Genomic DNA, 12,925 nt, shown 5'->3' with positions numbered 1-12,925 from the left:
TGGTACGTATTCTTTTCTTTCTTCTTTCCTCTCTAATGGGTGAGAAAGACTCCCATTTTTCTCTTAGTTCCAAGTTAAATGACTCAAATTATCACGTGTGGGCCGAAAATATGGAAGCTCACATCAAAGGGAAAGGGCTTTGGGGTTACATTCAAGGCTCGATTCCGGAACCAGAGCCTAAAATTACTTTGGTTAAAGAAGGGGAAATCAAAATCCTTGAGGGAGATGAAAGAACTAATGCTCTTGAGGAATATAGTAGGAAACATGAGTAATGGGAAATGAAGAATTTCAAGAACTTGTCTTGGATTTTCTCTTCCGTTGAGACAAGGATTAATGCCAACATTATAAAGTTTAAAAAGGCTTCTCAAGCGTGGGAGCTATGTCACAGGGATTCGGCTAGCAGGGTGTCGTACCCGCGTCGACGCGACTCGACGCGGGTGCGGCACCGGGTGCGGTCAACCCAATCCTGGGTGTGTTGACCGCACCCAGGATCATTTAGGTTCATTTTTTTTTTTTGGATTTTTTTTTTTAAAAAAAATTTGCCCTATGAAATGGGCTGCAAAATTTTTTTTAAAAAAAAATCTGCTGACAGCAGCTGTCTGTCCGCTGCTGACTTTTCAATCCTGATTCTTTTTTTGTAAAGGATTTTCTCTCTCCATAATAAATGATAATGATGGTGCCTTGCTTGTGCTATCGTGCAGCTGTATATAAAATGAAATTTGAAAAAACCCGCGTCGGGGGAACCCCCGATCCCCTTTATATATATATTTACATTTTTGCCCCTGTCGCACCCCCGCACCCGGGTTTTTTGGAAGTGCCGAATCCCCGCACCCGCACCCATGTGACATAGCGTGGGAGTATCTTGAGAAGATGTATACCTCTAGGGACTTGTCCCATAAGTATTATCTTCAAAAGAGAGCGTTAACTCTCGTTCAAGGTGATATGTCTATAAGAGAGTATTTTACGGAACTCTCTTCAATTTGGGATGAGCTTGCCATGCTTGAACCCAAGTGGAGTGGAGAAGCCATAGAGCTTCGTCATAAGCAATTAGAAGAAGATCGATTCTTCAATTTTTTGAATGGGCTAAGGCCCGAGTTTGAGCAAATAAGATCTTCTCTCCTATCCTCTTTTACCTCTCCCTCTCTTGAAGATGTCTTAACTAAATTAAGTGGAGAGGAAACCCGTATGGGCATTAGCAAGCAAAATCCTAATGTGCTTGCAATGTCCACAAATCAAGAAGAATGTGATGGTGTTAATGTCGTTTCTAGACCCGGTAACAATTTAAGAACATGTAGACCTCCTCATTTTAAGAATCAAAATCAAGGTAATCAAGGAGGAAGAAGAGATTATAGTAAAATCTCGTGTCACTTTTGCAAAGAACCGGGTCATATCAAACCGGTTTGCCCAAAATGGAAGAAACTTCTAGCAATGGCAACTACATCTCAACCATCCAAAGAGGAATCTTCAAAAGAAGTTCTATCTTTCAATCAAATTGTGGAGGCTCTTCAACCTCTTCTAAAGGGAGCTATTTCCGGTGCCGCCGTATCCACCTCTTCTCCTCCAGGTAAAACTTCTTGGCTCTTAGATTCGGGTGCATCCTTTCATATGACCCCAAACATTTCATCTCTTTCCGAGTATTCTAAAAATGTGTCACCTTCTTTTGTTTCGACCGCGGATGGTACTTCTCTTGAAATTAAGGGAATTGAAAATTTTAAAACCCAAAACTTCTTTATTCCAAAAATTAGACTTATACCAAAATTAAATTTAAACTTGTTTTCCGTTTCTCAACTCACAGACCTTGGGTGTAACATTCAATTCTCATCTAATAAATGTTTAATACAGGATCACTGGTCCGGGAGATTGATTGGGGAAGACTCTAGGAAAGGAGACTTGTACTATGTGGACTTTCTTCAAATTCCTAAAAACACCTTTTTGTAATGTGGCCCAACATAAAGACATAAATGTTTGGCACAAGAGACTTGATCATCCCAACATTACCAAGTTATCCTATCTACATGTTGTTAAAGATCTTTATAAAAATACTTTCTCTTGTAATGATTCTATTCTTGGAAAAATGAGAAGTATACCTTTTGAACCAAGAACTATGTTTAGTACTAAACCTTTTGAAATTATTCACTCAGATGTTTGGGGACCGACACCTGTCATATCCTAAGGTGGTTTTGCTTACTATGTGATTTTTGTGGATGATTTCTCACGATATTGTTGGATATATTTTATCAAACATAAGCATGAAGTTTTTTCATGTTTTAAAACATATCATATGATGATAAAAAATCAATTTAATAGTAATTTAAAGATATTTAAGATCGATTCCGGAGGTGAATATCTCTTTAATGAGTTTAAGAAATATTTTGAGGATTGTGGCATTGTCCATCAAAGATCGTAAACTAAGACCCCACAACAAAATGGTTTGGCCGAAAGAAAGCATAGGCATATCATTGAAACCACTAGAACCCTTTTCATTTCCCAAAATATTCCTAAAAAAATTTGGGCCGAAGCGGCTCTTGCTTTCGTCTATCTTATCAACCGACTTCCATCCAAAAATTTAGATAAAATTTCTCCCTTTGAGATTCTATATGAAAAAGAACCCGATTATAATAGATTGAGAGTTTTTGGTTGTAAGTGCTTTGTTCTTACCGATAAAAATGATAAACTCTCACCAAAAGTCATTCTTTGTGCTTTCCTTGGCTATTCGGAAACTCAAAAAGGATTTCGATGTTATGACTCTAAGAATGATAAATTATATGTTTCAAGAAATGTAACTTTTTTGGAAAATGATAGTGGTTTTGAAAAAAATGAATCTCATTTAGAAAATGCCGATTACTCCTTTCTTTTTGACCTTTTATCTAAGGATGATGATATCTCTAATGATGATGAATCAACATATAATAGTGAAAATGAAATGGTTGTGATCAACAATAACTCTAACCCTTCTACCCCTCAAGAAGAAAATGTATCTAGAGAACCCATCACTTATTCTCATAGAGATAGAAGCACCTTTAGGAGTGCTATTGAACTATATAGTGAACCTAGTGAGACTATTTTCACTCATGATTCTCATCCTAGGAGAACTGAAAGAACTAGAAGGACTCCCTCCAGATTCGTATCTTTTGATTCTTTCTCTCCTAAATATCGAGCTTGTTTGAGTGTCATTCACTCTTATTTTGAACCAAAAAATTTTGGAGAAGCCAAACAATGTACTGAATGGAGAGAAGCCATGGAGAGTGAACTCAAAGCTCTTAAGAAAGCTAACACTTGGGAATTTCAATCTCTTCCCAATGGCAAGAAAACTATAGGATGTCGATGGGTGTTCAAGGTCAAGACTAAGAGTGATGGTTCTCTTGAAAGGTATAAGGCTCGTCTTGTAGCTAAAGGGTACAATCAAGAATATGAGATTGACTATGAAGAGACATTTGCTCCAGTAGCTCGTATGGTTACTGTCAGATGTCTTATCACCATTGCTTCAATTCAAAAATGGAATATTTACCAAATGGATGTCAAAAATGCCTTTTTAAATGAAGATCTTAATGAAGAAGTTTACATGGATGCTCCACCTGGTATGAAAATCCCTAAAAATAAAGTTATTTGTCTTCATAAAGCTCTTTATGGACTGAAACAAGCACCCAAGGCTTGGCACGATAGGTTTAACAATGTAATGACTGAAAATGGTTTCACTTCATGCTATACTGACACTGCATTGTTTGTTAAGAAATCTGATGCAGGGATTATTATATTATTGTTATATGTTGATGATATATTAATAACAGGTGATGATATCAAAGGAATCAAGAGCATTAAATCTATTTTGACTTCAAGATTTGAAATGTCAGACTTAGGATTTTTGACATATTTTTTGGGAATTGAGGTTGCCTATTCTCAAAGAGGGTATTTCTTGTCTCAAACTAAACTTGCTTGTGAGATTCTTGATAGATCAGGAATCACAGATGACAAGGTCTGCGAAACTCCTGAAATAGTAGGTTCAAAGATATAGATTGATGAGGGGATTCTCCTAAAAGATCTCACACCTTACCGGCAACTGGTTGGATCCCTAACGTATCTCAGCATTACCAGGCCTGATATTTCTCATGCAGTACATGTTGCTAGTCAATTTCAACATGCACCTACTACAGTCCATATGAGCGTCATCCTTCGCATCATCAGATACATAAAGGGTACACTAAACAAGGGAGTATTTCTATCTTCTACGTCTGAATTAAGTTTAATTGCTTATACTGACTCTCATTGGGGAGGTGACACAAATAACCGTCACTCCACCACTGGTTTTTGTATTTTTTTAGGTAAATCATTAATCTCTTGGAGATGCAAGAAGCAACAAAAAGTATCGCTTTCATCCACCGAAGCTGAGTATAGAGCCATGGCATCTACTACCATGGAGATTGTTTAGATTCACAACCTGTTGGAAGATATGAATATTCAAGTTCAAGGGCCCACAAAATTATGTTGTGATAATAAAAGTGCAATCTACATTGCCAAAAATCACACATTTCATGAGCGCACAAAGCATATCGAGATGAACTGCCACTATGTTCGTGAAGAATATTTAAGAAAAACCATTGACCTTCCTTATGTTACATCAGAATATCAACTGGCAGACTTCTTCACTAAGGCGTTGTGTTCTCCAAGATTTAACTTCCTTCTTGGCAAACTTTCAGTCGTGACACCCTAAGTTTGAGGAGGAGTGTTAAAATATTATGTCTCTTTTAACTGTAAACTGAAATACCCATCAGGGGTATTTCAGTCCTTTTACTCAATAGGTGTCAGCCACCCTAATGGGCTAACATTTTTACTTTTTTTTTATTTACTTTTGCCTTTTACACCTTTTTCTTTTTACATTTTTTTTCTTTTTGACTGTTGTGAAAGGGACAACTCCATATAGCTGTTGGAGTTGCCCCAACAGTCACAAATGTGACCATTGGGTGCAGCTCCAACAGTCATATTGAGCTGCACCCTGTGGCTTCTTTTTGCATTATAAATAGGCCTTAGTGGCCCTTGTAAACATATCCTTTTTTGTGAGTGCATATGCAATAACAATGCTTTTGTAAAGCCCCTCTTGGGAACTTATGAATTGAAGTTCATTTTGTTTCATGCTTTTGTGCATGTGTATCCGTGCCTTCGTGCACTTGTGAGTGTTCTCCTTTGTGCCTTTGTGCACTCTTTGTATTTCTTGTATTGTGGTGTTACACACAATCTCTTTTTGTAGAGATTTTCACATACATCTCCTGTTTGTGTTTCAATGACGGGTAACACAGTCAAGCTACCCACACCTGTCTGGTCCGATTGTTTAGTGGCTCTTTCTAAGACACGGGAATGTAAGCAGAAAACATTTCGTGGGAAAATTTTGAAAATGTCATGATATTATCGATTTTTTTAATGTCAGCCGATATTTTCCTGAGATTTTCAAAATATCACTAGAACCTAAAATATCGTGATATTTTCTCCAAATATTCAGATTTTTTTATATTTTAAGTATCTATTTTTGTTTCTTTGATATTTCAAAACCTTTTTTAATTGTTTCTTTATATTTTTGCAAGAAAAAGACTATAAAACCTATTATTTCTTATCTTTTTTACTATGTCACACAGACTCTTCTAACAGGGCACCGCACCCGCGTCACACCTGCACCCAGGCGGGTGCGACACTTGGACACAACTTCCTTTGTGTTAGGTGAAGTCAACCACATTGAGGTTCATTTCTATCCAAAAGTAGATTTAGTTAACCCTAATCAAGTCCATTTTTATCTATATTATATATATATAAATACATAAATGCACACAAATACACAGTGTTAACTTAAAATTGTTATATATATATATATATATATATATATATATATATATATATATATATATACTCCCCACACCCTCGCACCCAAGTTTTTTTAAAGTGTCGCATCACCGCATCCGCACCCGTACCAACACCCGCATCCGCACCTATGTGACAGCTTTTTTATTATTCATAGCTTTCGAGATTTTCCTGAGATAAGACACTTTTTGAAAATATCTCCCAGAAAAACCCTCACCGAGAAATTACCTTGAATGATACAAAAGACTGACTAAACTACTAGGAGTTTTTCCTATGACACGCAAGCATCCAAGCCTAGTCCATTAGTTCAACCTGTTCACATCCCTATGTGTGGGGTCAAATTGGTCAGATAAAGCTTGAATCTAATATTAACATGAATGTGTCTACTTGATATTTTTCTTGTCACTAAACGATTATGCTGACTCATTCATTTATCTCAGATGAACTCTAACGTGAACGGGGTTGCCATGAAAGGCTTCATCTGTACTGAGTTCGCAAGAAGTTCTATTTGGTATACACATGCACACCAGACATACACAGAAGAAAGGGAAAAACAAAAACTATGGCACATCTCTATATTTTCCCTTTTTTTCTCTCTAACTTAACACTGTGATTATTGTTAAGGATAACGATAATGTTAAGGCCCAAGATACCGGTCAAACCGAGAGATCGTAATCTCTTGGTTCCATGAACTCCCCTTGGCTCTATGTAGGAGCTTCAGGACTCTTCAAGGATAAGCCAAATGTAACAGCACCAGTATTGAGGACTCTTCAAAGATAAGTCAAATGAGTTGTAATCATGTTAGATAACCTAGTGTTTTGTAACAACGGTCTTTTGTTCTATCGTGTAAACCGTGAGGCCTATAAACAAATCCTTCTGCGTCTCAGCTGAATATACACGGAGACTGTGTTTTCTTCATAGCCACTATTATCGTGTTATTTTCATGGTATCAGAGTCATCCTCTCCAACGAGCTGTCCAATGGCGTCCACCGCATCTAATCCGAATGGGTCGATGACACCTACTGTAGCAGCAACTCAATGGAACGTTGTGGCCAGTCTTGTCTCTATCAAATTGAATCGAGAAAACTACCTTCTCTGGCGCTCGCAACTAAAATCTGTCATGGTGAGTCAAGATTTGCTAAGTTTTGTTGATGGGTCATCTTCTAAACTCGTCGAGTCTATATCTGATAAAGACGGCAAACTGGTAATCAACCCTGACTACCATGTATGGCGTAAAGCTGACCAACTCACCTTAAGCTGGATTAAGGCAATAGTCTCTGAAGCTGTTCTCGAGCAAATAATAAGAACCAAGTTTGCCCATGAAGCCTGGGTAATGTTAGAAAAAGCCTATGGCTCGCAATCCCCTTTGCGCATTATGATGTTGAAAAAAGAATTAACCTTCATTAAGAAGGAATCGCTGGACATGTTGGCCTATCTTGATAAAATCAGATTTTTATCTGATTCATTAGCGGCCTCAAACCATCCTGTTAATAATTCGGATCTTATCCAAATAACTCTAAATTGCCTACCCATTGAATATGAAAGTTTTGTAACGTCAGTTACGACAGGATCCACCATTCACGAGTTTGCATATTTATATGATTTATTAATCAACCAAGAAAAGAGAGTGCTCATGTTACACTCTAAAGTATCTGAAGTTCAAGAATCCAGTCAAACTACATTCTCTACCATTCGAGGAAGAGGCTGAGGATGCGGCTCCTTCAAAGGGCGATGGAATCAAGGTTGGGGGAATGGTTGTGGCTCTTCCTTGAATAACAACCAAGGCTCCTCTAATCCATGGGCACCTGTAACTTGTCAGTACTGTGGCAGACATGGGCACATTGCAAAGGACAGTTGGGACATTCCAAAGGCTTTTTCGGCCATGTCTATGCAACAATGAGGAGATGAATATTGGTTTCCTGACACAGGGGCCACCAATCACCTGACCATGCATGAGCAAAATCTTATAAATAAATCTCCATACCTTGAGAGTGACTCCATTATAATAGGAAATGGTAAGACTCTCCCTATTTTTCACATGGGTGACATGGTTCTCTCATCTCAAGGATCTCAGTTCTCATTAAAAAATGTCCTTCATATTCTAGCCATCAAAAAGAACTTATTGACAGTCAGTCAATTTACTCAGGAAAATGATTGTGCTTTTATGTTCTCACCATCTCACTTTGTTGTTAAGGATCGTCAGACAGACAAGATTCGTCTTCAGGGTCAGAAAACCACTGCGAGACTATATCACATCAAGGCAAGCAATGACTCGTTACATTCAGCGGCTTATACAGCAAGTCGTCAATCCTTTGACCTATGGCATCGGCGGCTCGAACATGCCAACAAAACCATTGTTTCGTTCCTTGGATCTAACAATAGTATCTCTTTAAATAAAGAAAGACAAATAAAAACTTGTGTCAACTGTCTCACTGGTAAGGCTCATAAACTACCTTTTGGTCACTCTTAGTCTTATAGTTCGCGGACTCTAGAACTTTTGCATGTTGATGTATGGGGCCCTGCACCTGTGGAATCCAGAGAAGGCTTTAGATATTACTTTTTATTAGTTGATGATTATTCACATTTTTGTTGGCTATTTCCCATGAAAAATAAATCTCAAGTATTTGATTGTTTCAAAACTTTTAAGTCCATTGTTGAAACGCAAGTTGGCTTCACTATCAAATCCTTTCAGTCTGATAATGGTGGTGAATTTACTAGTTCAGAGTTCAAGAGTTATCTTCAACAACATGGTATATTTCATTGTCTCTCGTGCCCACATACACCCGAGCAGAACGGTCTTGTTGAACGCAAGCACCGTCACGTTGTTGAAACTGGCTTGAGCATGCTCAGTGATACCCGTCTAGCCCTTGAGTACTAGGTCGATGTGTTCCGAACAACCGTCTATATTATCAACCGATTACCAACCTTAGTTCTAAAACGTTGCACCCCATATGAACTCTTCTTTCACCATAAGCCGGATTACTCTCATCAGAGCATCTTTGGCTGCCTCTGCTATCCTCTACTCACGCCCTACAAAAAATCCAAGTTCCAACCTAAGACTCTACCTTGTATTTTTCTGGGTTACTCCTCTTGCCAAAAATGATATATTTGTTTTCATCCTCCAACCAGTCGAACATACATTTCTCATCATGTATATTTTGACGAGTCTTCTCTTCCCATTGTTCCAATTTTGACCAATTCGTCTTCTCTCTCTCCCCCAACCGCGTCCCAGTGGGGTATTTCCCTGCTCGCCCCGCCTACCCTCCCCCCTAGACCGCCCTCTCCTCCATGCTCTACTCTTGCGCCTCCTGCTTCCCCAATGGTTGTCGCAAACGCTAGATCTGGTTCACCATCCCAATCGTCCTCTCCTCCTGATATTGCTTTGACTCCAGGTCCTTCTGTGTCTCCAGATCCTTCCCCAATATCTTTATCTGTCTCTCGACTCCCAGTGCCCACCCTGACTGATCATCGTCCCTCGGCTCACATCCAACCAATGGTCACTCGATCCATGACTGACTCTCTGAAACCCAAAACTTTTGTGACTTCTCTTTACCCACTTGTCCTTACTGGTCTCCATGCATCTCTCCTTGAGCCTGAACCGACTACCTTTAAACAAGATTCTCAACTTCCCCGGTGGCAAATGGCTATGCAACAAGAATATGATGCTCTTATGAGTAATCGGATGTGGCACCTCATCCCTCCGCAGTCACATCTTAATGTCGTCGGATGTAAGTGGGTTTACCGTATCAAGCGTCATTCAGATGGTACTATTGCTCGACACAAGGCACGACTTGTGGCCAAAGGGTTTCATCAGGAAGGTCTTGATTTTTTTGAGACGTTCAGCCCTGTAATCAAGCCAACCACCATTCGGGTCATTCTCTCTCTTGTTGTCTCCTGAAAATAGACCATGCGTCAACTTGACTTCAATAATGTCTTCCTTAACAACTACCTTGATGAAGATGTATATATGACTCATCCACTAGGCTTCAAAGATGCTAAGTTCCCTCACTATGTGTGCAAATTCAACCGTATCATTTATGGGCTCAAGCAAGCTCCTCGGGCGTGGTATCAACGTTTGAGTGCCTACTTACTGTCTCATGGATTTGTCATGTCGCAATCTAACGCCTCGCTTTTCGTCTATAAAAAACATCATCTCATACTGTTTTTACTAGTCTATGTAGATGATATTATAATCAGGGTTTTAAAACTCGCCGAGTCAACTCGGTGACTCAGCTCGACCCTCCAACGAGTCAACCCGGCAAGGTAAACTCGTTTTGCAAAAACTCATCCTTGACTCGGGCTGACTCGGGCGAGTTTTGGGCACTTTTTTCTTTTTTCATTTTTCAAAGGCTATGGGCAATTTTTTCATATGTAAGTGTTCATTTTTCAAAGAACAAATAGCATAATAACAATAGGCTTACCAACTTAATATAAAATCACAAAATTAGTAAAAGTCTATCAAATTTCACATGTCCATCATTCATTCATTTTGGTTGCTCCAGCCTCCAGGTAAGGAATCAAACCCAGTACCCCTCAATGAACATAGAGTGAATCCACTAATCCAGCTAACATAATTAATCCCTCATGCAATCATCTCTGCAACACTGACTTTGTTTGCATATTGATACTGCATACCAGGTGGTTGAAACTTGAAACACAAGATGAAAGTCATTGTTATTCTTCTATATCCTCCATCAGATCCCACTTGAAGTGGCTCCTGTCAAAACTCCAAATCCTCCTCCTAAAGGGTTTGAGTTTATTTCTTTCATTAAAAGTTCACCACGCCACTACTTACAAAGAACTATATAAGTACATAGGTACATAGAGCAAATGTCCATAAGGAAACTTTGTTGCTGTGAGACCTACAAAATAGTCGGCAGCCTGCCAGCCTGTTCAAAACCAACAACATAAAATGCCCACATTTATCATTATAATATATATACATCACAACATTCTCATTATCCAAAGCTTATATGCATTTATGTGCAGATATATAAGGCATGGTCCAATCAACTGATTCAACTCTACATCAGACAGACGCTTACAAATATCAAGATAAAGTTAAATGTTCCCAAAATTTTGCAAGGATTTTCTGAGGCCCTGCAACACAACAGCTATGTCCATATATTCAGGATGTAAACCATGATCGAGCATGGCTATTAAAGTTCTTGAAGCTAGTAATTAAGTCATTCTTTATATATTGTCTTGAAAGACTTGCTCCTGCTTGTGTATTTCTTTAGTAAATGTGAGATTTGAATTAAGAGCAGTTTTACTTGATGTTATTTTACTTATTAATCAATTAAACTAGTAATTAAGTCATTCTACAAACCTTAATATGTTTAAATGACAATTTATATATTGTCTTTCTTTTAAAATCAAAAGTTAACAAAACCGGGTCCGAGTCACCGAGTTGACCCGCCAAGTCACGAGTCAATAAAGAACGAGTCGAGTCCCGAGTCACGGGTTTTAAAACCTTGATTATAATTACAGGCAACTCTCCAGAGTTGCCAGGCAACTCTCCAGAGTTGCCATCACCAGCATGATCGCAGACTTTGGCTCTACCTTCTCTGTCAAAGATCTTGGGCTGTCAAGTTATTTTTTGGGTGTTGAAGTTCAGTATCTCCACAATTGTGTGCACTTATCTCAACGGCTATATATCATTAATCTTCTCAAGAAAGCTTCCATGGTCGATGCCAAACCCGTTGCTACTCCAATGAGTTCCTCTCTGAAACTCACTAAAGTTGGGACTGCGTCATTCTCCGTAGTAGTGTCGTGGATGGCCTGCAATATCTGTCTCTTACTCGCCCGGACATTGCATTTGCTGTTAACAAAGTTTGTCAGTATATGCATCAGCCTCTCGAAGAACATTGGTATGCAGTTAAGCGCATCATTCGTTCCTTGAAGGACACTGTTGAGTATGGACTTCTGCTTCGTCCGTCTTCGTCTCTTATCCTAAGTGCCTTTTCCGATGCTGACTGAGAAGGTTGCCCTGATGATCGCAAGTCCACCGGCGGTTTTGTTGTCTTCTTAGGCAACACTGTTGTCTCGTGGTCTGAAATGGTTTCAAAATGAACATGCCCAAATAATTCAGGAGTCAAGAATGCCAAAAATTGTTAATCAATGCCATACAATTGCAAGGTATCACCGCAAACGAACTCAAAAGACAGATTCACCAATCGAAAAAGAAACCCACACTCATCAAAACAGACAATAGGCAAGTCAAACCAAATCAGTATTGATCGAAATACATCAGAAAGAACAACAACAACAAGGCACCATAAACATTAAAAAAAATAAGACGAAAGAATCGACGAAACCTGATCGCGATCATCATGAAGATCCGAAGAATACGAGCAACCCCCCGAGCAGAAGAAACGCAACGATGCACCTCCCGGTCCACGCAAAGTCCGGGCCTCCTTGCTACACCCCGTCCCCATTTTCCCAATAACAACTTCCACCTCACTCCATCACAACCACCCCATTCCTTCCCCCACAAATCATCCCAAAAACATCAAATGGAGGAAGAAAGGAAAAAGACCAATCGACTGCCCCTTTCGAAATAGGGAAAAACCAGCCTTCAAACTTTGCCAGTAATCAGGAATTGGGCGCGACAACAGAGGATAAAATAGAAAGGAAATATGCAAACCCTAAATGCAGTACGATCACTGAGGAAGGCGACCAATTTTGCAGCGAAAAGTGCCTAAACAGACAGAATCAAAAGAACAGGAAGGAGAGGGAGATAGGGGTCGATCTAATTGTTGAGAACGAATCGATCGATTTTGTTGGGTAATTGTTTTTCTGGCCCATTTTAGCAATTTTTTGCCCCCTTTTGGGTTGACAAGGTTTGGTGCCGCGTCATTTTGGAGAGGAGGATCTGGTGTGGTAGTGGAAGGGGTTGGCTTTTTTTTTTTCAAAATTTAAATTTTAGGGTGCATCGCGACCGTCCGACATCAGACCATTTTAGGACGTATGGAAGGTACAGAGAAGTATTGAGCTGTAGATCAACGGGGCCCAAGTTAGATCCACTCGATCCTACGGACCATGGTTTGTTAACTTTGTTTGCTAGAAACGGGATGTGGGC

General features: G+C 39.3%; 1 protein-coding gene across 1 annotated transcript in view; it reads right to left on the bottom strand.

The window, feature by feature from the left end:
- The window catches only part of LOC149845203 (uncharacterized), a 39,762-nt gene extending 27,042 nt beyond the window's left edge, over positions 1-12,720 (bottom strand). Inside the window, exon 1 of the mRNA XM_089995599.1 lies at positions 12,162-12,720. Within this exon, the coding sequence (XP_089851725.1) occupies positions 12,162-12,281 (120 nt within the window). The 5' untranslated portion in view covers positions 12,282-12,720. The remainder of the gene's footprint in view (positions 1-12,161) is intronic.
- Between the last annotated feature and the right edge of the window lie 205 nt (positions 12,721-12,925).

This window comes from Nuphar pumila, chromosome 2, assembly GCF_984573655.1.
Source record: "Nuphar pumila chromosome 2, dmNupPumi1.hap1.1, whole genome shotgun sequence".
Lineage (NCBI taxonomy): Eukaryota > Viridiplantae > Streptophyta > Magnoliopsida > Nymphaeales > Nymphaeaceae > Nuphar > Nuphar pumila.
This window is presented reverse-complemented; position numbering and strand designations above follow the sequence as displayed.